At 44.4% G+C, this 24,809-nt stretch overlaps 1 protein-coding gene across 1 annotated transcript in view; it reads left to right on the forward strand.

Moving 5' to 3' along the window:
- The window catches only part of LOC126092734 (cell adhesion molecule 2-like), a 275,363-nt gene that overhangs the window by 235,802 nt on the left and 14,752 nt on the right, over positions 1 to 24,809 (forward strand). Inside the window, exon 4 of the mRNA XM_049908460.1 lies at positions 22,812 to 22,947. Coding sequence (XP_049764417.1) covers positions 22,812 to 22,947 — 136 coding nt within the window. The remainder of the gene's footprint in view (positions 1 to 22,811; positions 22,948 to 24,809) is intronic.

Consider the following 24,809-nt stretch of genomic DNA (forward strand, 5'->3'; position numbering starts at 1 on the left):
CTAAACTCGGATTGGAGTGTATACCGCAGAGACAGGCTGGACAGTGAAGGGGGAGGCGTGTTTATAGCGATAAAAAGTGCAATAGTATCGAAGGAAATTGACGGAGACCCGAAATGTGAAATAATTTGGGTGAAGGTCACGGTTAAAGCAGGCTCAAACATGGTAATTGGATGTGTCTATAGGCAGCTGTTGTGGCAGAGCACCTGAAGGTAAATTTGGAAAATATTTCGAGTAGATTTCCCCACCATGTTATAGTTCTGGGTAGAGATTTTAATTTGCCGGATATAGACTTGAAGACTCAAACGTTTATAATGGGTGGCAGGAACAAAGAATACAGTGACATTTTCTTAAGTGCTCTATCTGAAAACTACTTTGAGCAGTTAAACAGAGAACCGACTCTTGGCGATAACATATTAGACCTTCTGGTGACAAACAGACCCGAACTATTTGAAACAGTTAACGCAGAACAGGGAATCAGCGATCATAAAGCGGTTACTGCATCGATGATTTCAACCGTAAACAGAAGTATTAAAAAAGGTAGGAAGATTTTTCTGTTTAGCAGAAGCGACAAAAAGCAGATTTCAGAGTACTTGACGGCTCAACACGAAAGTTTTGTCTCAGGTGCAGATAGTGTTGAGGATCCGTGGACAAAGTTCAAAAAAATCGTACAATATGCATTAGATGAGTATGTGCCAAGCAAGATCGTAAGGGATGGAAAAGAGCCACCGTGGTACAACAACCGAGTTAGTAAACTGCTGCGGAAGCAAAGGTAACTTTACAGCAAACATAAATATAGCCAAATCCTTGCAGACAAACAAAAATTACAGGAAACGAAATGTAGTGTGAGGAGGGCTATGCGAGAGGCGTTCAATGAATTCGAAAGTAAAGTTCTATGTACTAACCTGGCAGAAAATCCTAAGAAATTTTGGTCTTATGTCAAAGCGGTAGGTGGATCAAAACAAAATGTCCAGACACTCTGTGACCAAAATGGTACTGAAACAGAGGATGACAGACTAAAGGCCGAAATTCTAAATGTCTTTTTCCAAAGCTGTTTCACAGAGGAAGACGGCACTGTAGTTTAGAGTGTCGCACAGATGACAAAATGGTAGATATCGAAATAGATGACAGAGGGATAGAGGAACAATATAATCGTTCAAAGGAGGAAAGGCCGCTGGACCTGATGGGATACCAGCTCGATTTTATACAGAGTACGCGAAGGAACTTGCCCCCCTTCTTGCAGCGGTGTACCGTAGGTCTCTAGAAGAGCGTAGCGTTACAAAGAACTGGACAAGGGCACAGGTCATCCCCGTTTTCAAGAAGAGACGTCGAACAGATGTGCAGAACTATAGACCTATATCTCTAACGTCGATCAGTTGTAGAATTTTGGAACACGTATTATGTTCGAGTATAATGATTTTTCTGGAGACTAGAAATCTACTCTGTAGGAATCAGCATGGGTTCCGAAAAAGACAATCGAGTCAAACCTAACTCGCGCTATTCGTCCACGAGAGTCAGAGGGCCATAGACAAAGGTTCCCAGTTAGATGCCGTGTTTCTTGACTTCTGCAAGGCGTTTGATACAAACTCACAGTCGTTTAATGGACAAAGTAACTGTCAGACCAATTGTGTGATTGGATTGAAGAGTTCCTAGATAACAGAACGCAGCATGTCATTCTCAATGCAGAGAAGTCTTCCGAAGTAAGAGTGATTTCAGGTGTGCCCCGCCGCGAGGCATTAGCCGAGCGGTCTGAGGCGCTGCAGTCCTGGACTGTGCGGCTGGTCCCGGCGGAGGATCGAGTCCTCCCTCTGGCATGGGTGTGTGTGTTTGTCCTTAGGATAATTTAGCTTAAGTAGTGTGTAAGCTTACTGACTGATGACCATAGCAGTTGAGTCTCATAAGATTTCACACACATTTGAACATTTTTCAGGTGTGCCGCATGGGAGTGACATGGACCTTAGCTATTCACAATATATATAAATGACTTTGTGGATAAAATCGGAAGTTCACAGAGGCTTTTTGCGGATGATGCTGTAGTATATCGAGAGGCTGTAACAATGGAAAATTGTACTGAAATGCAGGAGGATCTGCAACGAATTGACACATGGTGCAGGGAATGGCAATTGAATCTCAATGTAGACAAGTGTAATGTGCTGCGAATACATAGAAAGAAAGATCCTTTATCGTTTAGCTACACTATAGCAGGTCAGCACCTGGAAGCAGTTAATTCGATAAATTAACTGGGAGTAGGCATTAGGAGTGATTTAAAATGGAATGACCATATAAAGTTGATCGTCGGTAAAGCAGATGCCAGACTGAGATTTATTGGAAGAATCCTAAGGAAATGCAATCCGAAAACAGAGGAAGTAGGTCACAGTACACTTGTTCGCCCACTGCTTGAATACTGTTCGCCAGGGTGGGATCCATGCCAGATAGGGTTGATAGAAGAGATAGAGAAGATTCAATGGAGAGCAGCGCGATTCGTTACAGGATCATTTAGTAATCACGAAAGTGTTACGGAGATGATAGATAAACTCCAGTGGAAGACTCTGCAGGAGAGACGCTCAGTAGCTCAGTACGGGGTTTAGTTGAAGTTTCGAGAACATACCTTCACCGAGGAGTCAAGCAGTATATTGTTCCCTCCTACATATATCTCGAGAAGGGACCATGAGGATAAAATCAGAGAGATTAGAGCCAACACAGGGGCATACCGACAATCCTTCTTTCCACGAACAATACGAGACTGGAATAGAAGGGTGAACCGATAGAGGTACCCTCCGCCACACACCGTCAGGTGGCTTGCGGAGTATGGATGTAGATGTAGAAATAGGGATTACCTTGAGAGGTGGCATGAGCCCCCTCTCATATTTCTATCTTACGATTTTCCTCTCTAATTGCATGCAGTGAAAAGTCACTATTCCTTCACACGCGGACTTCCCATGCAGCGTCTCTCGTCACCCGGGTGGTCCGGTGACAGGCGGGCTCTGCTGATCTGGAAAGCGTTAAGCCGATGGGTGTGAGGAAGTCGAGTGAATGCTTTGCAGACGCCGACATTGTCAAAAGACACGCCCGGAGGGGTCTGAAGTAGCGGCTGGGCTAGAGGTTCCGTTACTTCGCAGAAACTTAGCGAAAACACTTTCTGGCGGGCTACCAGCGCGGCGTGGGAATGACTTGTGTACCCAGGCAGTTGTGGCGGGAAAATTCCCGCGCTTTCTGCAAAATAGTAACTGTGATTGGCTTGCTCGGGGCATAGCTCCGTGACGTAGCAAAATCAGCGCAGAAATTGGCGCCAAGAATCTCCATTGGTGGAATGGTAGTGCTCTGGCAATAGAGTGGAATTTTCCACCGGTTTTCGAGTTGCTGATTGGAACGTTTAACCACGGCCACTGTCGTTGGGGTGGGAATGTTGTGTGTTCGGCCTGTACGGGTGCTCTAGGTAGTCGGCTCTCGCCTTTCGGTCGAGGACGTCAAAGCAACCAGCCATCGCCTCCGGTACACCAGATCGTGTTCTGGCAGTTAAGAAGACAGTTTGGTAATGTATGTCCGCAGCACCGGCAGATAGGGATTTTCCTAGGTGATAATCAGAGCTCAGCAGAGCGCGCCTGTTCGTCTTTTTCTAACTTTGTTCTGTCTTGAGCAGCAGCAATTAATGTTGGGTTAGCTGTGTGTCTCTCTTAAGATTTGAGTGGCAAGGAATTGGCTCCACATACCACTTCGTCTTAAACCTCACAATCTAGTTTAGGGACAACTTCACCTTCATAGCGTTTGTTTGAGTATCCAATTTGAGCCAATTTGATGTATTATAAATGTTTCATGTGTTTTTGTTTATTATTTTGTGTTTAGTCTTAATAAATCATATTGTTATTTTGGACAGAACTTTCATTCTGTTAATCGGTAGAGCAACCCATCATTTCTCACTACGTTAATGAAACCTTCCTTTATTTAACTTATTTATCAAATTAAATTATTGCAGGTACCAAACTCTTTTCTACTCCACTTGCAGGGTTGATTACAGTCAGTTTGCGTATCTTTTTAATCCATGTGCAACAGCAAAAGTCGGAGTTAGAATAGGGGGGGCTTAGAGCATCATTTACAATGGTAGATTCTAGAAGAATTTAGTGTTAAATACACTGCTAGCCCCGGCACCTCGCAACCTATTGGGAAAGACTGATAATGTACAGTATGTACAAGAGCAATGAGAGAACAATAAGGGTGGGAGACTAAGAACGAAGTGTTCGCATTAAGAAAGAGTGCAGGACAGGGATGTAGTCTTTCGCCCCTGCTGTTTAGCCCAAATGTCAACGAAGCAATGACGAAAAATATGTTCAAGGCAAAAGGATTTTAATGGTAAGATTCGCTGATGACACTGCTATCCTGAGTGAAAGTGAAGAAGAATTACACGATCTGCTGAATGAAATGAACAGTCTAATGACTACAGAATATGGTCTGAGAGTAAATAGAAGAAAGACGAAAGTAATGAGAAGTAGCAGAAATGAGAACAGCGAGGAACTTAACATCATGCTTGATGGTCACGAAGTAGATGAAATTAAGGAATTCTACTACTTAGGCAGCAAAATAACCAATGACGGACGGATAAAGGAGGACAACAAACGTAGACTAGCACTAGTAAAAAGGGTATTCCTGTCCAAGAGATGTCTACTAGTATCAAACATAGGCTTAATTTGAGGAAGACAGTTCTGAGAATGTACGTTTGGAGCACAGCCTTGTGTCGTAATGAAACAAGGCCTTCGGGAAAACCAGACGAGGAGTAGAAGCTACAGACGAATGTTGAAAATTAGTAGGACTGATAAGATAAAGAATGAGGAGGTTCTGTGCAGAATCGTAGAGGAAAGGAATATGTGGAAACACTGACAAGTAGAAGGGACAGGATGATAGAACACCTGTTAAGACATCAGGGAATGACTTCCATGGTACCAGAGGGAGCTGTAAACATCTACATCTACATCTACATTTATACTCCGCAAGCCACCCAACGGTGTGTGGCGGAGGGCACTTTACGTGCCACTGTCATTACCTCCCTTTCCTGTTCCAGTCACGTATGGTTCGCGGGAAGAACGACTGCCGGAAAGCCTCCGTGTGCGCTCGAATCTCTCTGATTTTACATTCATGATCTCCTCGGGAGGTATAAGTAGGGGGAAGCAATATATTCGATACCTCATCCAGAAACACACCCTCTCGAAACCTGGACAGCAAGCTACACCGCGATGCAGACCGGCTCTCTTGCAGAGTCTGCCACTTGAGTTTGCTAAACATCTCCATAACGCTATCACGGTTACCAAATAACCCTGTGACGGAATGCGCCGCTCTTCTTTGGATCTTCTCTATCTCCTCTGTCAACCCGACCTGGTACGGATCCCACACTGATGAGCAATAATCAAGTATAGTTCGAACGAGTGTTTTGTATGCCACCTCCTTTGTTGATGGACTACATTTTCTAAGGAGTCTCCCAATGAATCTCAACCTGGCACCCGCCTTACCAACAATTAATTTTATATGATCATTCCACTTCAAATCGTTCCCCACGCATACTTCCAGATATGTTACAAAAGTAACTGCTACCAGTGTTTGTTCCGCTATCATATAATCATACAATAAAGGATCCTTCTTTCTATGTATTCACAATACATTACATTTGTCTATGTTAAGGGTCAGTTGCCACTCCCTGCACCAAGTGCCTATCCGCTGCAGATCATCCTGTATTTCGCTGCAATTTTCTAATGCTGCAGCTTCTCTGTCTACTACAGCATCATCCGCGAAAAGCCGCATTGAACTTCCGGCACCACCTACTAGGTCATTTATACATATTGTGAAAAGCATTGATCCCATATCACTCCCCTGTGGCACGCCAGAGGTTACTTTAACGTCTGTAGACGTCTCTCCATTGAGAACAACATGCTGTGTTCTGTTTGCTAAAAACTCTTCAATCCAGCCACACAGCTGGTCTGATATTCCGTAGGCTCTTACTTTGTCTATCAGGCGACAGCGCGGAACTGTATCGAAAGCCTTCCGGAAGTCAAGGAAAATGGCATCTACCTTGGGGCCTGTATCTAATATTTTCTGGTTCTCATGAACAAATAAAGCGAGTTAGGTCTCACACGATCGCTGTTTCCGAAATCCATGTTGATTCCTACAGAGTAGATTCTGGGTTTCCAGACATGACATGATACGCGAGCATAAAACATGTTCTGAAATTCTACAACAGATCGATGTCAAAGATGTAGGTCTATAGTTTTGCGCATCTGCTCGACGACCCTTCTTGAAGACTGTGACTACCTTTGCTCTTTTCCAATCATTTGGAACCTTCCGTTCCTCTAGAGACTTGCGGTACACGGCTGTTAGAAGGGGGGCAAGTTCTTTCGCGTACTCTGTGTAGAATCGAATTGGTATCCTGTCAGGTCCAGTTGACTTTGTTGAGTGATTTCAGTTGCTTTTCTATTCCTTGGACACTTATTTCGATGTCAGCCATTTTATCGTTTGTGCGAGGACTTAAAGAAGGAACTGCTGTGCGGTCTTCCTCTGTGAAACAGCTTTGGAAAAAGGTGTTTTGTATTTCAGCTTTACGCGTGTCATCCTCCGTTTCAGTGCCATCATCATCCCAGAGTGTCTGGATATGCTGTTTCGAGCCACTTACTGATTTAACGTAAGACCAGAACTTCCTAAGATTTTCTGTCAAGTCGGTACATAGAATTATACTTTCGAATTCACTGAACGCTTCACGCATAGCCCTCCTAACGCAAACTTTGACATCGTTTAGCTTCTGTTTGTGCGAGAGGTTTTTGCTGCGTTTAAACTTGCAGTGAAGTTCTCTTTGCTTTTGCAGTAGTTCCCTAACTTTGTTGTTGAACGACGGTGGGTTTTTCCCGTCCCTCACAGTTTTACTCGGCACTTACCTGTCTAAAACGAATTTTACGACTGCCTTGATATTTTTCCATAAACACTCAACATTGTCAGTGTCGGAACAGAAATTTTCGTTTTGATCTGTTAGGTAGTCTGAAATATGCCTTCTATTACTCTTGCTAAACAGATAAACCTTCCTCCCTTTTTTTATATTCCTGTTTACTTCCATATTCAGGGATGCTGCAACTGCCTTATGATCACTGATTCCCTGTTGTGTGCTTACAGAGGCGAAAAGTTCGGGTCTGTTTGTTATCAGTAGGTCTAAGATGTTATCTCCACGAGTCGGTTCTCTGTTTAATTGCTCGAGGTAATTTTCGGATAGTGCACTCAGTATAATGTCGCTCGATGCTCTGTCCCTACCACCCATCTTAAACATCCGAGTGTCCCAGCTATATCTTCTAAAATGAAATCTACACCTAAGACTATAACATGCTGAGAAAATTTATGTGAAATTTATTCCAGATTTTCTCTCAGTTGTTCTGCCACTAATGCTGCTGAGTCGGGAGGTCGGTAAAAGGAGCCAATTATTAACCTAGCTCGGTTGTTGAGTGTAACCTCCACCCATAATAATTCACAGAAACTACCCACTTCTACTTCACTACAGGATAAACGACTAAACAGCGACAAACACGCCACCAACGGTTGCATGCAAGAAGGCCAAAACCCTAGAGTAAGACAGAATTGGTATACGTGCAGAAAATAACTGGGGTCACAGGTTGCAAGTGCTACTCTAAGATGAACAGATTGGCACAGGAAAGGATTTCGTGGCGGGCCGCATCAAACCAGTCAGTAGACTGATGAGTCAAAAAACAAATAAATGGAAATAGAAAAGGATGATTGGCTTCTCTTCTCTGAAGTGTTGGTGTGGAGGATGAATGATGGTGCGCTGGGATTTTTCGTTTATAGAAAATGAATTCACACTGATTTTTGACTTCAGGCCGAAATCTGTCACCTTCTGGATCTACGTGAACAGGATCCTGCACTATGTGAGAAGTGATGAGAATGATGAAATGAAGCCTATGTCGACAGGTTTATTGTCTGACGCAGACACTGTTTCCAGCAGCACCGTCGTTTTCCTACAGCTTACAGGGATGCAGCCGTGTGACGTCTTCGACAAGTGTACACCCTGTCGTTCTCAAGGCTCAAATGCAACAAGAAATCGCCGTGCAAAAGCCTCGCAAAGATAAAACTCCCCCCCCCCCCCCCACACACACACAGTGAACACGAGTGCCACCGCATAACAACAGATGCCCAACGTCAGAAGTTATCGATAATGAATATTAATAATGAACAGGTGAAGTAGAATTAACCCTATCACTTTGGTGATATTCGGAGGAACAACATCGTCTATGTATACGGCTCTTTTATGGCCTGTAAAAAGTGAAATTGGTAAGGTGTGTGTCTACCGTATGCCCTGCACTTACAGCATTTCATACGCTGATCATAGCGGTAAAACAGTGGAGGATCAGTGTATAGAACATAAGCCTCGTATACACACTTACTAAAGCCAGGCAAATCCACGATTGCAAAACACGATCTTAGTGCTGGCCATCCGAGAGAATAAGACAATACAGAGTTTATGGCAAGCACTTCCTGTTACTGAGACAGTGTGATTAAGTAAGCTGTTGAAATTAAATGAAATGTACGTACATGCGGTATAATTGGACGGGAGTCCCCTTTTGGCGAATTCGGCTGCCTGGTTCAAGTCTTTTTATTCCTCGCCGATTCCGTGATTTGTATGTCGATGATGATGAAATGATGATGATGACAGTACAACACCAGTCACCCAGTGGAAAAAAATCTCACCCTGGTTAGGAATCGAACACTGGCTCTTCACATGACATTAAGCCGTACTGACCGCTCACCTAAGGAAGCGGTCATATTACACATAGACACTGAGGTTTCTGTTTAAATTCTGCTTAGAATCCTGCTCTCTGCCTGGTCAAACTGCCTTATCACCTGATGCTCGTTGGTATGCCACTGTCGATAACATCTTGCATTGGTTACCTTCGAGTGTGTTATGGTGCTTGTTGTTTACGGAGTGTATTGTCTTTCTAGTTGGCGTAACTCCAACCACAGAGGTGTCATGCACAGTGATCTGCTGTTTGATTTTTCCTTGAAATGGACAGAATGGTTCACCAGTCGCAAAGTCGGGGTTGTCGAGGACGTTACCGACTGCATACCAGCCATTTATTTGAAGAAGGCGACGGTTGATGTTATTTTCAAAGGAATCATCCCAGTATTTTCCTTAATCGCTTTAGGGAAATCACGAGAAACAAAATGTTCAAATGTGTGTGAATTCGTAAGGGATCAAACTGCTGAGGTCAGCGGTCCCTAGACTTACACACTACTTAACCTAACTTACGCTAAGGACAACACACACACACCCATGCTCGAGGGAGGACTCGAACCTCCGGTGGGAGGGGCCGCACGATCCGTGACATGGCGCCTCTAAACGCGCGGCCACTCCGCGCGGCAAATCACGGGAAACCTAGACTGGAATCTCGTTGGTGAATTGAACGAGGCTCAGCCGCGAGACTGAGGCTTGATCAATACCCAGTCTCATTCATATTAAATAGTTGGAGGTGAGATCCATCGAAGAAACCTTTTGAGGAAAGCGATATCAAGTGACTGCATCGTTCAGGAAAAACAATTATATATTTTACATCTCGAATGACTAAAACTTCAGATAGATACGTATACGGAGAACAGACTCCAGAAAGACCAGCACTGCACGGCATGTGTACTGTTGTAGGACGCAATGGCTCTGCTCTTGCATACATGTTACGCAAGGTCTGAAACATCACTGCATAGATCACTTGTACTGGCGGCTTCATATATGATGACACTGTCACTCTCACACAGAATAACAGGGGCTTATGACTGACCCTGTGAACCAACACGTAGCAAGAATTTTGAAGAGAGGGCCCAAGATGTAGAGTTGCAGTACTACTGACATGATACCAAAGAGTGAGTCGCTAGACAGTCGGAGAACAGTCTAGAACGCCTCCAGTCTCAGCTCTAGATATCACAGGTAATAAAATAAAATGAGTTTTGAGGTTCCCAACACTGAAAATTCTCTTAAATCGTCCAAACGCGTTCCTTTGCAATGTTCGCTCGAAAACTTGTGAAGATCATGCTCCATTCACTGACAATACCAATTCCTATCGCAGCTGAAATCGATTGGCTTTGACAATGGTCGAAATTCGTTAGATAGGCGAAAGAGGGATACAAGACGGTCAGATACCTGTTCTGCTCTGTCTACAGCGGTCAAAAACTGCCAGTGTATCCTTTTATGGAAGTGGTTAATATCTAAGCTGTAGCAACGATGTGGCCGAATTTACGCACCATATTCTTTTAAGAGCTTGTACATTTCGTGTTTCATTTGTTCTTTTACATTTACTGTGTTGTGAAACACAGAGTGTCCCAGGAGGAATGGTCAGCATTCAATGATATGACAAAAAAACGCTCATTTGAGAACATATGCCCTATTCCGAATGGTTTCTGGTATGTTGTTGTTGTGGTCTTCATCCAGAGACTGGTTTGATGCAGCTCTCCATCCTACTTTATCCTGTGCAAGCTTCTTCATCTCCGAGTATCTACTGCAACCTACATCCTTCTGAATCTGCTAAGTTTATTCATCTCTTGGTCTCCCTCTACGATTTTTACCCTCCACACTCCCCTCCAATGCTAAATTTGTGATCCCTTGATGCCTCAAAACATGTCCTACCAACCGATCCCTTCTTCTAGTCAAGTTGTGCCACAAACTTCTCTTCTCCCCAATCCTACTCAATACCTCCTCATTAGTTACGTGATCTACCCACCTTATCTTCAGCATTCTCCTGTAGCACCACATTTCGAAAGCTTCTATTCTCTTCTTGTCCAAACTAGTTATCGTCCACGTTTCACTTCCATACATGGCTACACTCCATACAAATACTTTCAGAAACGACTTCCTGACACTTAAATCTATACTCGATGTTAACATATTTCTCTTCTTGAGAAACGCTTTCCTTGCCATTGCCAGTCTACATTTTATATCCTCTCTACTTCGACCATCATCGGTTATTTTACTCCCTAAATAGCAAAACTCCTTTACTACTTTAAGTGTCTCATTTCCTAATCTAATTCCCTCAGCATCACCCGACTTAATTTGACTACATTCCATTATCCTCGTTTTACTTTTGTTGATGTTCATCTTATATCCTCCTTTCAAGACACCGTCCATTCCGTTCAACTGCTCTTCCAAGTCCTTTGCTGTCTCTGACAGAATTACAATATCATCGGCGAACCTCAAAGTTTTTACTTCTTCTCCATGAATTTTAATACCTACTCCGAATTTTTCTTTTGTTTCCTTTACTGCTTGCTCAATATACAGATTGAATAACATCGGGGAGAGGCTACAACCCTGTCTTACTCCTTTCCCAACCACTGCTTCCCTTTCATGCCCCTCGACTCTTATAACTGCCATCTGGTTTCTGTACAAACTGTAAATAGCCTTTCGCTCCCTGTATTTTACCCCTGCCACCTTTAGAATTTGAAAGAGAGTATTCCAGTTAACATTGTCAAAAGCTTTCTCTAAGTCTACAAATGCTAGAAACGTAGGTTTGCCTTTTCTTAATCTTTCTTCTAAGATAAGTCGTAAGGTCAGTATTGCCTCACGTGTTCCAACATTTTTACGGAATCCAAACTGATCTTCCCCGAGGTCGGCTTCTACCAGTTTTTCCATTCGTCTGTAAAGAATTCGCGTTAGTATTTTGCAGCTGTGACTTATTAAACTGATAGTTCGGAAATTTTCACATCTGTCAACACCTGCTTTCTTTGGGATTGGAATTATTATATTCTTCTTAAAGTCTGATGGTATTTCGCCTGTCTCATACATCGTGCTCACCAGATGGTAGAGTTTTGTCATGACTGGCTCTCCTGAGGCCATCAGTAGTTCTAATGGAATGTTGTCTACTACCGGGGCCTTGTTTTGACTCAGGTCTTTCAGTGCTCTGTCAAACTCTTCACGCAGTATCTTATCTCCCATTTCATCTTCATCTACATCCTCTTCCATTTCCATAATATTGTCCTCAAGTACATCGCCCTTGTATAAACCCTCTATATACTCCTTCCACCTTTCTGCCTTCCCTTCTTTGCTTAGCCATTTTTCACTTCCTGTCGATCTCATTTTTGAGACGTTTGTATTCCTTTTTGCCTGCTTCATTTACTGCATTTTTATATTTTCTCCTTTCATCAATTAAATTCAATATTTCTTCTGTTACCCAAGGATTTCTATTAGCCCTCGTCTTTTTACCTACTTGATCCTCTGCTGCCTTCACTACTTCATCCCTCAGAGCTAGCCATTCTTCTTCTACTGTATTTCTTTCCCCCATTCCTGTCAATTTTTCCCTTATGCTCTCCCTGAAACTCTCTACAACCTCTGGTTCTTTCAGTTTATCCAGGTCCCATCTCCTTAAATTCCCACCTTTTTTGCAGTTTTTTCAGTTTCAATCTGCAGTTCATAACCAATATATTGTGGTCAGAATCCACATCTGCCCCAGGAAATATCTTACAATTTAAAACCTGGTTCCTAAATCTCTGTCTTACCGTTATATAATCTATCTGATACCTTTTAGTATCTCCAGGATTCTTCCAGGTATACAACCTTCTTTTATGATTCTTGATCCAAGTGTTGGCTATGATTAAGTTATGCTCTGTGCAAAATTCTACAAGGCGGCTTCCTCTTTCATTCCTTCCCCCCAATCCATATTCACCTACTATGTTTCCTTCTCTCCCTTTTCCTACTGACGAATTCCAGTCACCCATGACTATTAAATTTTCGGCTCCTTTCACTACCTGAATAATTTCTTTTATCTCGTCATACATTTCATCTAATTCTTCATCATCTGCAGAGGTAGTTGGCATATAAACTTGTACTACTGTAGTAGGCATGGGCTTTGTGTCTATCTTGGCCACAATAATTCGTTCACTATGCTGTTTGTAGTAGCTAACCCGCACTCCTATTTTTTATTCATTATTAAACCTACTCCTGCATTACCCCTATTTGATTTTGTATTTATAACCCTGTAATCACCTGACCAAAAGTCTTGTTCCTCCTGCCACCGAACTTCACTAATTCCCACTATATCTAACTTTAACCTATCCATTTCCCTTTTTAAATTTTCTAACCTACCTGCCCGATTAAGGGATCTGACATTCCACGCTCCGATCCGTAGAACGCCAGTTTTCTTTCTCCTGATAACGACGTCCTCCTGAGTAGTCCCCGCCCGGAGATCCGAATGGGGGACTATTTTACCTCCGGAATATTTTACCCAAGAGGACGCCATCATCATTTAATCATACAGTAGAGCTGCATGTCCTCGGGAAAAATTACGGCTGTAGTTTCCCCTTGCTTTCAGCCGTTCGCAGTACCAGCACAGCAAGGCCGTTTTGGTTAATGTTACAAGGCCAGATCAGTCAATGATCCAGACTGTTGCCCCTGCAACTACTGAAAAGGTTGCTGCCCCTCTTCAGGAACCACATGTTTGTCTGGCCTCTCAACAGATACCCCTCCGTTGTGGTTGCACCTACGGTACGGCCATCTGTATCGCTGAGGCACGCAAGCCTCCCCACCAGCGGCAAGGTCCATGGTTCACGGGGGGCCGTATCTGAGCTGAAAACAGCCATTAAGGATGTCATCGACAGCATCGATATTGCGATACTTCAGCGGGTCATGCAGAATTTCGCTATTCGTCCACGCCACATCATCGCCAATGATGGCAGGCATATCGAACAGATCATAAGGTAGATCCGAATATATGTAGCGACGTTTACATGATGCGTAAAGTGCGTGCACGCCGTAGTTTGTAACCAATTTACATTTTTTCATGTTGTTCAATAATTGTCACCCTGTAAGCACGTAATACTTCAACCTCTCGCACATGTATGTTCAAAACCATTTTAACAGTGTTCTCGTGTTGATATACTGCAGCTACGCATGCGCCTCAAAATTAAAATAAATAAACGTCACTAACTGAAGAATTATTATGTAATGGAAATTACAATTTAATCATGCAAATCGCGTTGAAAACAGTGTGTCTCCTGAAAAAAGTAAGCACGTAATACGTCAACCTCGCGCACATGTATGTTCAATATCATTTTAACAGTGTACTTTCCTGTAACAGCGCCAGTTTTAAAATCCAAAGAAGACAACGCACAACAGCGATGTTAGCAATCAAATAGCGCTGTATTTCTTATTTAATTACGTATTTGTTTGATTCATTTACACTGCATTTACGAATCACAACAAAAAAATGTTCGAGGCAAAGATATCTAAGTTATGAGCTACAGTTTGGAAACTGCGCTTTGACAGTGAACGGCCGGTCGGAGTGGCCGAGCGGTTCTAGGCGCTTCAGTCTGGAACCACGCGACCGCTACGGTCGCAGGTTCGAATCTTGCCTCGGGTACGGATGTGTGTGATGTCCTTAGGTTAGTTAGGTTTAAGTAGTTCTAAGTTCTAGGGGACTGGTGATCTCAGATGTTAAGTCCCATAGTGCTCAGAGCCATTTGAACCATTTGACGATGATGAACAAAGCATGTCACCAATATCAAAACGGAATTTCGCGAAGATCTTACTCACTCCATTGTGCAGTACAAAAAAATGGCTCTCTATCTATGGGACTTAACATCTGAGGTCATCAGTCCCCTATAACTTAGAACTGCTTAAACCTAACTAACTTAAGGACATCACACACATCCACGCCCGAGGCAGGATTCGAACCTGCGACTGTAGCGGTCGCGCGGTTCCAGACTGAAGCGCCTAGAACCGTTCGGCCACACCGGCCGGCTGTGCAGTACAGGGTTGTTACATTGGGTTGGTGCATAAAATTGTAACCTTTTCCATAACTTTTGTAAACAAAACATATACACATAAGAGAGTGTTTAGTCATAAGTAATATGTTCTCCTTCACTGTTTACAACAGTCTGCCAACGCTGGGATATTTTCTCGATTCCGCAACTGTACGTATCACAAGGGCTTGAGGTAAAACACTCGTCGAGACTTGGTCGGAGTGCATTTTCATCCTGGAATGAAGTTCCCTGAAGATTGTTGAAGGTGAAAATTTGAAAGATCAAGATCAGTTGAGTAAGGTGCGTGCGGAATGTTGCCCTATCGCTACTCTTGTATACTGTTTTTTTGTCAGTCTAACAGAATGTGGGCGGGAGTTATCGTGGAGTAGCATCACTTCACTAAGTCTTCCTGGTCGTTGTTCTTGGATTGCGTCTGGAAGACGTTTTAGTTGTTGACAATAAATGGCGGCAGTGATGGTTAAACTTCGAGGAACCAATTCGTAGTATACCACACAGTCGCTGTTGCACCAGATGCAAAACACTATCTTTTATACGTGGTTGGAACTTAAATAGTGGCAACACTGCTGTGGACACAGTATGCAATGGAATCTACTATTGTCGCTGATAGCACACGTTGTTGACTTACTTTCCTTACCTCCGAGCAAATGGACTCGCCCGTCCCACGTCACCGGCGTGCGCACAATCGAGGGAAACAGTCACTTGTGAGCGAGCGGTCTAACGTAACGGTCACTATGTTTTCGAAACAGGAACAACGGAGTTGTGCATTGAATGTGTCAGAGATCGTACAGCACGACAGTGTCATAATGATCTTCAAGAGGCGTGCGGGGAATCGGAATTGCCGTACAAAACAGTGGCACGTTGGGTAAACGCCCTGAACAAAGGTCGGCAAACTATGGCATACATGCATCGGGGAGATCGTCCTAGCGTCTCTGAAGAAGAAGTGCATGCTGTTGCCGCGTTAGTGGACAGTGATCGACGCCATACGATTTTTGAGCTCACCCACGAAACCGGATTAGCGCATACGACTGTGATTCGCATCCTGAAGGATCGCCTGCGCATGCGAAAAATAGCATCACGATGGGTTCCGCATGACTTGCCGGAAATGCAGAAATGGATGCGTTACGACGCTGCTCAGACGCACTTTGAGCGCTATGAGCGCGGAGGGTTCCTTACGCCGTATCGTAACACTGGATGAACATGGGCCATATCGTACGAGCCAAAACTGAAACGCCAATCCAACGAATGACGTCATTATGGGTTGCCGCGTAAGTCGAAAATGCGTTAGAGCCCCAATAACGTGAAAGTTTGGTGATTCTCGTGTACAGCTGTGATGGTGTTATCCTAATGCATTACGTTCCTCCACGGCGGACCGTCGATGCACAGTATTACTGTTCGATTTTGGAGCATCACCTGCGACCAGCTTTGAGAAAGAAGCGGCTACACTTTCTGCGCAACCCACCCATCGTTTTGCACGACAATGCGCGGGGGCATACAGCGCAAGCTGCGGCTGCTCTGTTCGGTCGATGGGACTGGGAAGCACTGTACCATCCACCATACTCCCAGGACTTAAGTCCTCGTGACTTGGATTTGATTCCAAAGACGAAGGAACCGCTTCGTGGTGTTCGCTTCAGAACTGTTCCAGAGATTCGACAGGCAGTAGACCGCTCCGTTCGCACCATCAACATAACAGGCTCTACTTACGGTATACTACGCCTTCCACATCTCTGGCAGCGGGTTCTAAGAAACGCTGGTGTCTACATTGAAGGACAGTAACAGGCGCAAACATGTAATTCTTTTGTATCGGTTTTGAATAAATAGTTGCTACTACACTCCTGGAAATGGAAAAAAGAACACATTGACACCGGTGTGTCAGACCCACCATACTTGCTCCGGACACTGCGAGAGGGCTGTACAAGCAATGATCACACGCACGGCACAGCGGACACACCAGGAACCGCGGTGTTGGCCGTCGAATGGCGCTAGCTGCGCAGCATTTGTGCACCGCCGCCGTCAGTGTCAGCCAGTTTGCCGTGGCATACGGAGCTCCATCGCAGTCTTTAACACTGGTAGCATGCCGCGACAGCGTGGACGTGAACCGTATGTGCAGCTGACGGACTTTGAGCGAGGGCGTATAGTGGGCATGCGGGAGGCCGGGTGGACGTACCGCCGAATTGCTCAACACGTGGGGCGTGAGGTCTCCACAGTACATCGATGTTGTCGCCAGTGGTCGGCGGAAGGTGCACGTGCCCGTCGACCTGGGACCGGACCGCAGCGACGCACGGATGCACGCCAAGACCGTAGGATCCTACGCAGTGCCGTAGGGGACCGCACCGCCACTTCCCAGCAAATTAGGGACACTATTGCTCCTGGGGTATCTGCGAGGACCATTCGCAACCATCTCCATGAAGCTGGGCTACGGTCCCGCACACCGTTAGGCCGTCTTCCGCTCACGCCCCAACATCGTGCAGCCCGCCTCCAGTGGTGTCGCGACAGGCGTGAATGGAGGGTCGAATGGAGACGTGTCGTCTTCAGCGATGAGAGTCGCTTCTGCCTTGGTGCCAATGATGGTCGTATGCGTGTTTGGCGCCGTGCTGGTGAGCGCCACAATCAGGACTGCATACGACCGAGGCACACAGGGCCAACACCCGGCATCGTGGTGTGGGGAGCGATCTCCTACACTGGCCGTACACCACTGGTGATCGTCGAGGGGACACTGAATAGTGCACGGTACATCCAAACCGTCATCGAACCCATCGTTCTACCATTCCTAGACCGGCAAGGGAACTTGCTGTTCCAACAGGACAATGCACGTCCGCATGTATCCCGTGCCACCCAACGTGCTCTAGAAGGTGTAAGTCAACTACCCTGGCCAGCAAGATCTCCGGATCTGTCCCCCATTGAGCATGTTTGGGACTGGATGAAGCGTCGTCTCACGCGGTCTGCACGTCCAGCACGAACGCTGGTCCAACTGAGGCGCCAGGTGGAAATGGCATGGCAAGCCGTTCCACAGGACTACATCCAGCATCTCTACGATCGTCTCCATGGGAGAATAGCAGCCTGCATTGCTGCGAAAGGTGGATATACACTGTACTAGTGCCGACATTGTGCATGCTCTGTTGCCTGTGTCTATGCGCCTGTGGTTCTGTCAGTGTGATCATGTGATGTATCTGACCCCAGGAATGTGTCAATAAAGTTTCCCCTTCCTGGGACAATGAATTCACGGTGTTCTTATTTCACTTTCCAGGAGTGTATTTAAGTTCCAATCGCCATAGGAGCGAGCAGGTCTCTTTTTGGCCTAGCCGTCCCTTTCGTTTTCTTACGTTAGCATTAAGACCCATTCTTCGTCACCAGTAACGATACAGGATAGGTATGGTCAGTTTTGTTTACGAGCCAATTGATAATGAGCAATCAGAGATGTCCATGTCGCCACTCGCTGATTTTCTTGACTCTGGCTTAGAACATGCGGCACCCGTACGCCAGATTTTTTCATGCAAATGTCGCACGATGGTAGAATGATTACAGTTCATCAATTTTACTAGTTCTCGACTACATTGACGGAGATCACTGTAGCTTAATGGGTTTAAACGATATTAATCAGTGCCCGAAAGTCTTCCTGATAGTAGAGAGTCACTAATGTGAAAACGATCCTCTGTCCAGTGGCATTATCCGCATACACGGAGCAAATGTTTATGACTGCCTCTGCTGCTGTCACCCCTCTACTGAAATCAAATAGAAGAGTATGTAGGAAACGTTCAGATTTTCCTCTTGGCTCTCCGTTTCCTAGCGTCCACAGGCCCACTCTGCCTCCAAATGACGAAAGAAAGTATGTAAACTCAAACAGCAACAGTTACCTACAAATCGAAAACGACAGCCGGTAAATAAACCCATAGTAACCAGAATACCAACATGCAAGGCAAAAACGCTACGAACTTTGGCACCAGCCTTAATAAAACTTTCGCTACTAGAGCTAGTGTAGACGGAAAGGTATATACCGTACGGTTACCGAACTTTATAGGAATGATGTTCAGACGGTACGCTGCAGGATTTGCCTTGCTAGAAGTGTGTGTGTAATGACTTGCCGTTAGATGCCGTGGTAGTGGTATGGTGACGTGGGGCTGGAACAGAAGCATCGGTGTGCATTACAGTTCAAGACAATCAAAATTGGCCAGGACAAGGTGAGCAGGACTTTAATCGTAAAGCTGTTTTATCAAAACAACAGTAGTAGTGCTGGTGCTCTTCGCTAGTATTGACACGTTGAAGGAAACCGTGGAGGTACTCTTCCCGCACCGGGATTGAAGGACGTGATTCGGAAGTTCGCATTAATTGACGATCTGGGAGTTGCTCGTGGGGGATCGGACAGCCAATTGTGCCACAAATTATTAAAGAAGTTATCGTTGCCCTGGCTGAGAACGCTGGACACAATGTGCGACCTTTGAGTAGTGCACAAGTTGTGTCACGACACCTGAACTTTCCATGGTCCACCGTGATCTCGGGCAACAGTAGAGCAACCTCTAGTGCGGTTCCAGGCTATCGTGGATGTCGATGGTCGTCATATCGAGCAACGTTTGTTATATAGAAAGTAAAAATGGTATACAACTAACAAACGTTAATCTCTCATGTTGGAATTAAAATGTTTTTCTTTCAATCGCCTTTCACTACTTCTCTTCCGCATGTCCTTCCAAATATTTCCACAAGTTACATTGCTCTACGATCGGTAGTTTGACATGGAGAAGCCTTTCAAGTAGAGAAAGTATACTTACGAAGGCTATTCGGAAAGCAAGGTCCGATCGGTCGCGAAATGGAAACTATAGGGAAAAATAAAAAATTCGTTATGTGCAACAATTTGCTACATCTCCTTCTCTACATAGTCGCCGGTATGACTTAGACATTCAGCGTTGTACCAACTTCCCAATACCCTCGTCATACAAGGCAGCCACATATGCTTTCCGCCACTTCCCTGCGCTGATCTGCAGTTCGTTGTCTGTGCCAAAATGTTGTCTCCATAGCAAGTGGTTCATGTCAACCGAGCTGAACATCAGAGGCAGTGAAGTCCGAGCTGTATGATGGCTGATCGAACACTTCCCATCGAAAACACTACAGGCGCATCCTCATTGCCTCTGCAATGTACGACCAAGAACTGTCATGTAGAATGGTGCAGACTCTGGCAGTTGACCCTGAGCGTAAATAAATGTAACATATTGCGCATACATAGGAAAAGAAATCCACTACTGTACAGTTACACTATTGAAGACAAACAGCTGCAGACAGCGTCTGCCGTAAAATACCTAGGCGCAATTACCCAGAGCGACCTTAAGCGGAATGACCATATAAAACAGACAGTGGGAAAAGCAGGCACCAGACTCACATTCATCGGAAGAATCTTAAGGATGTTTAACTCATCCACGAAAGAAGTGGCTTATAAGGCGCTTGTTCGCCCGATTCTTGAGTGTTGTTCACCTACCTGGGATCCCTCTCAGGTAGAACTGATAGACGAGGTAGAGAAGGTACAAAGAAGAGAGGCGCTTTTCGTCACGGGATGGATTAGCTGGCGAGGGAGCGTTAGGGAGATGCTAAACAAACTCCACTGGCAGAGTTACAAGACAGACATTGTGCATCACGCAGAGATTTACTATTGAAATTTCAGGACAGCACTTTTCAGGAGAAGTCACACAACGTATAACTTCCCCCCACATACATCTCGCGTATTGACTACGAGGAGGGAATTCGAGAAATTAGAGCCAGTACAGAGGCTTACAGACAGTCATTCTTCCCATGCACTACTCGCGAGTGAAACAGGGTTGGAGGGATCAGGTAGTGGTACCAAAAGTACCGTCCGCAACACACCATTAGTTGGCTTGTGGAGTATGATGTAGATGTAGATGTAGAAGGAGCTGCGTGGCACGCAAGTTATGTGGGACTGCTTGAAATCTGGCGAATCCTCCCAGCGGGCATCCATACTTGGCAGGAGATACTTTTGTTTTACGCATCTTTATCTGCTCACTGCGTGCCCAGAACTGAAAAAGAGAGACGTGACGCGATCGACAGGCATACTACAGACACTGCCCAGCCTGTAAGTGCGAAGCTTAACCGGAGTTTCACTGCAGTTTCCATTTCGCAAACTACTGGACCTTATTTTCCTCACTGCCCTGGCATAGCCCCAGCATACTTCGCGCTCGGGCATTAGGCATCTGCAGGGAGGGGGGGGGGGGGGGGGGGGATAGCGACTCACAAACAACCGGTGCTCGTGATAGTTTAAAAGCCATACTTTCATGAGGTCTTAACTGCGTACTGTAAAAATTACGTCCCAAGTTCTTGGGTGGGATCGATTGCTGGGGATGATTTCTTCCAAGTGTCATTTATTTTTCTTAAAATATGGAGGTCAAGTTATAATACCCTCCTGCTTCTCGGGATTTGCCAAATTACAAGCTGACAATGACCGTGAATTATGAATTTTGACCCGCGTGGGAATAAGGCATCCGAATCCGAAGTAAATAATGACTATTCCGCGGGAAACAGGAGACGTTATAACTTGATTGTTATTGAATGAGTAATTTCATTCAATAACGATCGGTAAATGAAATAATGGAAATAATTTGGAAATAAATTTTGCCAGTGGGAATTTTGCCGAAAGAAACGCTTAAGTTGTAAAAGCAATTAAAAAATCGGTCCACAGCTCAACTGATGAGCGACAGTACTGTTAAGTACGTGAATAATAGTGCCAAAAATAAAGTTTACCTGTTTGTAGCGCAGCAGGTGGAACGGGAACTTTTACGTAAGCGCTGTGTCAGGCTCAGTAGTCATATAAAACAATGTCATAACAGTCTAACTACACTTATTTTGTTCATAATTTGTCAGCTAAGTGCAATAGTGACAACACAGATAGTTATCTATCGAGATTTTGAATAACGGACTGTCATTCTGTCTTCAAAATTAGGTACTTTGCACAGTTTAGTCTACTGATAATGAAATATATTGCCAGTAATTGATTAACTATGTTTTGAATGATAATAATTCATTAATTGGGGGATTGTCAGGTGGAATAAGCTTTATAGTTTCATGAAATATCCTTGAATTAACTTCAGCTGAATATGCATTGAAATAAATCTTAATAATCAAATTTACTACTCCAGTCTATTATTAAGTTGCTATGGTTTGCGTAAGCTTATTAAGTGCAACAATTAACCACGATAACCAGTCTGAACTTTACTGTTCACCGTCTATGTAAATAATTTGATAATTAACATATTTTCTCTTGATAATGGCGTGACACACTCGGTTCGATAAGGTAAGGATCGGAAGGAACCTACTTGGTGTTATTGTCGGGTGGAATGTAGCTGCAACACTTCGATTATTAAGTGCTTGTTGTAAATTGTTCAACTTCAAAGAAAAGCACAGTCGCTGGCAAGCCTTCTACAATTTTATCCTACGAAGATTACGTAGATCTTACTTCCCTCGTTGTCGGTGGATCGACGGAAGTCCACGGCAGCGACACAATGTGGCAGCGGGCTTTTACTGTTGCGACTTGGGCCCACAGTGCGCTTCACATTTAAATCCTCGTTTCTTCAGCACTATGCCCATTAATCCATAATAACTTGCCCGCCCATACTTCCAGATATGCCGACCATTACTTTACCGTCGTACTTAGATCCACACACTAGCCGTTAGATGTAACACAGCTAGGACTGTACGTCTTACTCCGAGCACGGCGTTACTGCTACTACTACTTGCTGGCACGCTCCCGCGCCCAGAGGCGCGACAAAACAATCTCTCTGACTTCAATGTTAACTAAATATGCCCTGACTTGCCAGTGTTAAATATTACATAATTTAAACATAGTATTTACAGTACATATTTACACTAGACAATACATCGATACAAACAGTTTCACGTGTTAAGTAAGCGAAAAAATTCATAGCAAGGACTGCGTTGTAGCGTCACAAAGTTCACGATGTATTGCTACAAGGTCATTTACGACCTTATTACAGTTAATTTAAGCCACAGGTATTGGTGCTTACGTCACGGCATACTGCTTTCGCCGGCAGATCGGCAACTCGACGTCGAGCCGCGTGGTGCTGCGCGACCTCACGGCGGCCACCTCTGGCCGCTACCGGTGCGAGGTCTCCGGCGAGGCGCCCTCCTTCCAGACCGTCTCCGACCACGGCGATCTGCTCGTAGTCGGTAGGCACAACTGTCAATTCACTCTCTTAGCTTTATAAACTGTTACAACGTGTTCTGCATCATAGCGCACCAACATACTCTTGCTGCGAATTGTTCGGTATGACACGGCAAAGCGAACTGAACACCTAGGCCATGGAGGCAGCGCCATCGCGTTTACGCCCGGGGTACGGTAAGACGAGGCACCAATAGCATACAGCCCGCTATTCTTATAAGTCGGGTGCTGTCAAACGCTAAACATTTATACGCCAATACACTGCTTAGCACAGTAATAAAACAATGACTAGCACTTTTGTTTGACAATATCAAGAACACTGTTTTTATCGTGTTTAATACTCAGACAAGCTTCACCACAGTTGTGACTTCTTCAGTCGGATTTTTCTTTTATAGTTTCTGAAGTATTTTCACAAGAATATCATGTAGTTCAGGAATACGTTGACACCAGATTTCGTTGTTGTTTAGATTACATATATAGTTTACTATTTTTGAGGATTACGTACCTCAATCGATAAAAAAGGGATCCCTACTGGGTCACTTTGTCGTCTGTGTATCCGTACGCGAAGACCCTACTCTCTCAGCAACGACTGGAGACGTCAGTTTGAAATGTGAGTCAAATACTAGGGTCTACAGTCCCTTGGAGGTGTAAAACATTTAAGCTTCTGTGTCAATACAATAAAAAGTTCGATCATTTAGGTTACACATTTTGACTCTCGCAAACACACTCATCATAAATTACACGGTACTTCCCGTTGACATACAGTAATGAAATTTGCAAGCAGCAAGGTTTCACTATACAATGAAACGAAAAAAAAAATTCGCAAATTTTAAATTTGTAATTAAATCACTTAAAAATATCTTTTTTGCTATTTCTTGTCAGTCTGTCTGCCCCTCAATTTTTTTTTCTATTTGTTGTCCGTCTGTCTGTTCCTCCAGCCGTTGTGATTTCGTTTTCACAGGGACGGGTAGAGGTCTACGGTTGAAATTTATGTCAAATGCTAATTTCTACGGTCCTTCTGCAGTGTAAAACATTTAAGCTTCCGAGTCCTTGTAGTTAAAATATACGGCCGTTAATGTCAGATATTTAGATACTCGCAAACTCTCTCATAGAAACCTATCGATGAACTATCGGCATAAATAATTAAGTTGATACGGAACCCTCAGAACGCGGGTCCTACCAGAACTTCTCACGTAATTTCTTTTCTTTAATATTATGTGTGCTGTGAAGTCAAAATTAATACAGCGTGTGATCGCAATGTAGCGATAACGGCTGGTGTGTCGATGTTGCATTGGTATCTTGTTAGAGATGAATCTGAGTAATGAGGATGCTCTTAGAAGCCCCAAGAACAGGTTTTGCAAGCGAATATTTGCCGTTTTTATATACAATACTGGCCATTAAAATAGCTACACCACGAAGATGACGTACTACAGACGCGAAATTTAATCGACAGGAAGAAGATGCTGTGATATGCAAATGATTAGCTTTTCAGAGCATTCACGCAAGGTTGGCACCGGTGGCGACACAGACAACGTATGACATGGGGAAAGTTTCCAACCGATTTTTCATACACAAACAGCAGTTGACCGGCGTTGCCTGGTGTAAAGTTGTTGTGATGCCTCGTGTAAGGAGGAGAAATGCGTACCATCACGTTTGCGACTTTGATAAAGGTCGGATTGTAGCCTATAGCGATTGCGGTTTATCGTATCGCGACATTATTGCTCGCGTTGGTCGAGATACAATGACTATTAGCAGAATATGGAATCGGTGGGTTCAGGAGGGTAATACGGAACGCCGTGCTGGATCCCAACGGACTCGTATCACTAGCAGTCGAGATGACAGGCATCTTGGCTGTAACGAATCGTGCAGC

Source organism: Schistocerca cancellata, chromosome 7, assembly GCF_023864275.1.
Source record: "Schistocerca cancellata isolate TAMUIC-IGC-003103 chromosome 7, iqSchCanc2.1, whole genome shotgun sequence".
Taxonomy (NCBI): Eukaryota; Metazoa; Arthropoda; class Insecta; order Orthoptera; family Acrididae; genus Schistocerca; species Schistocerca cancellata.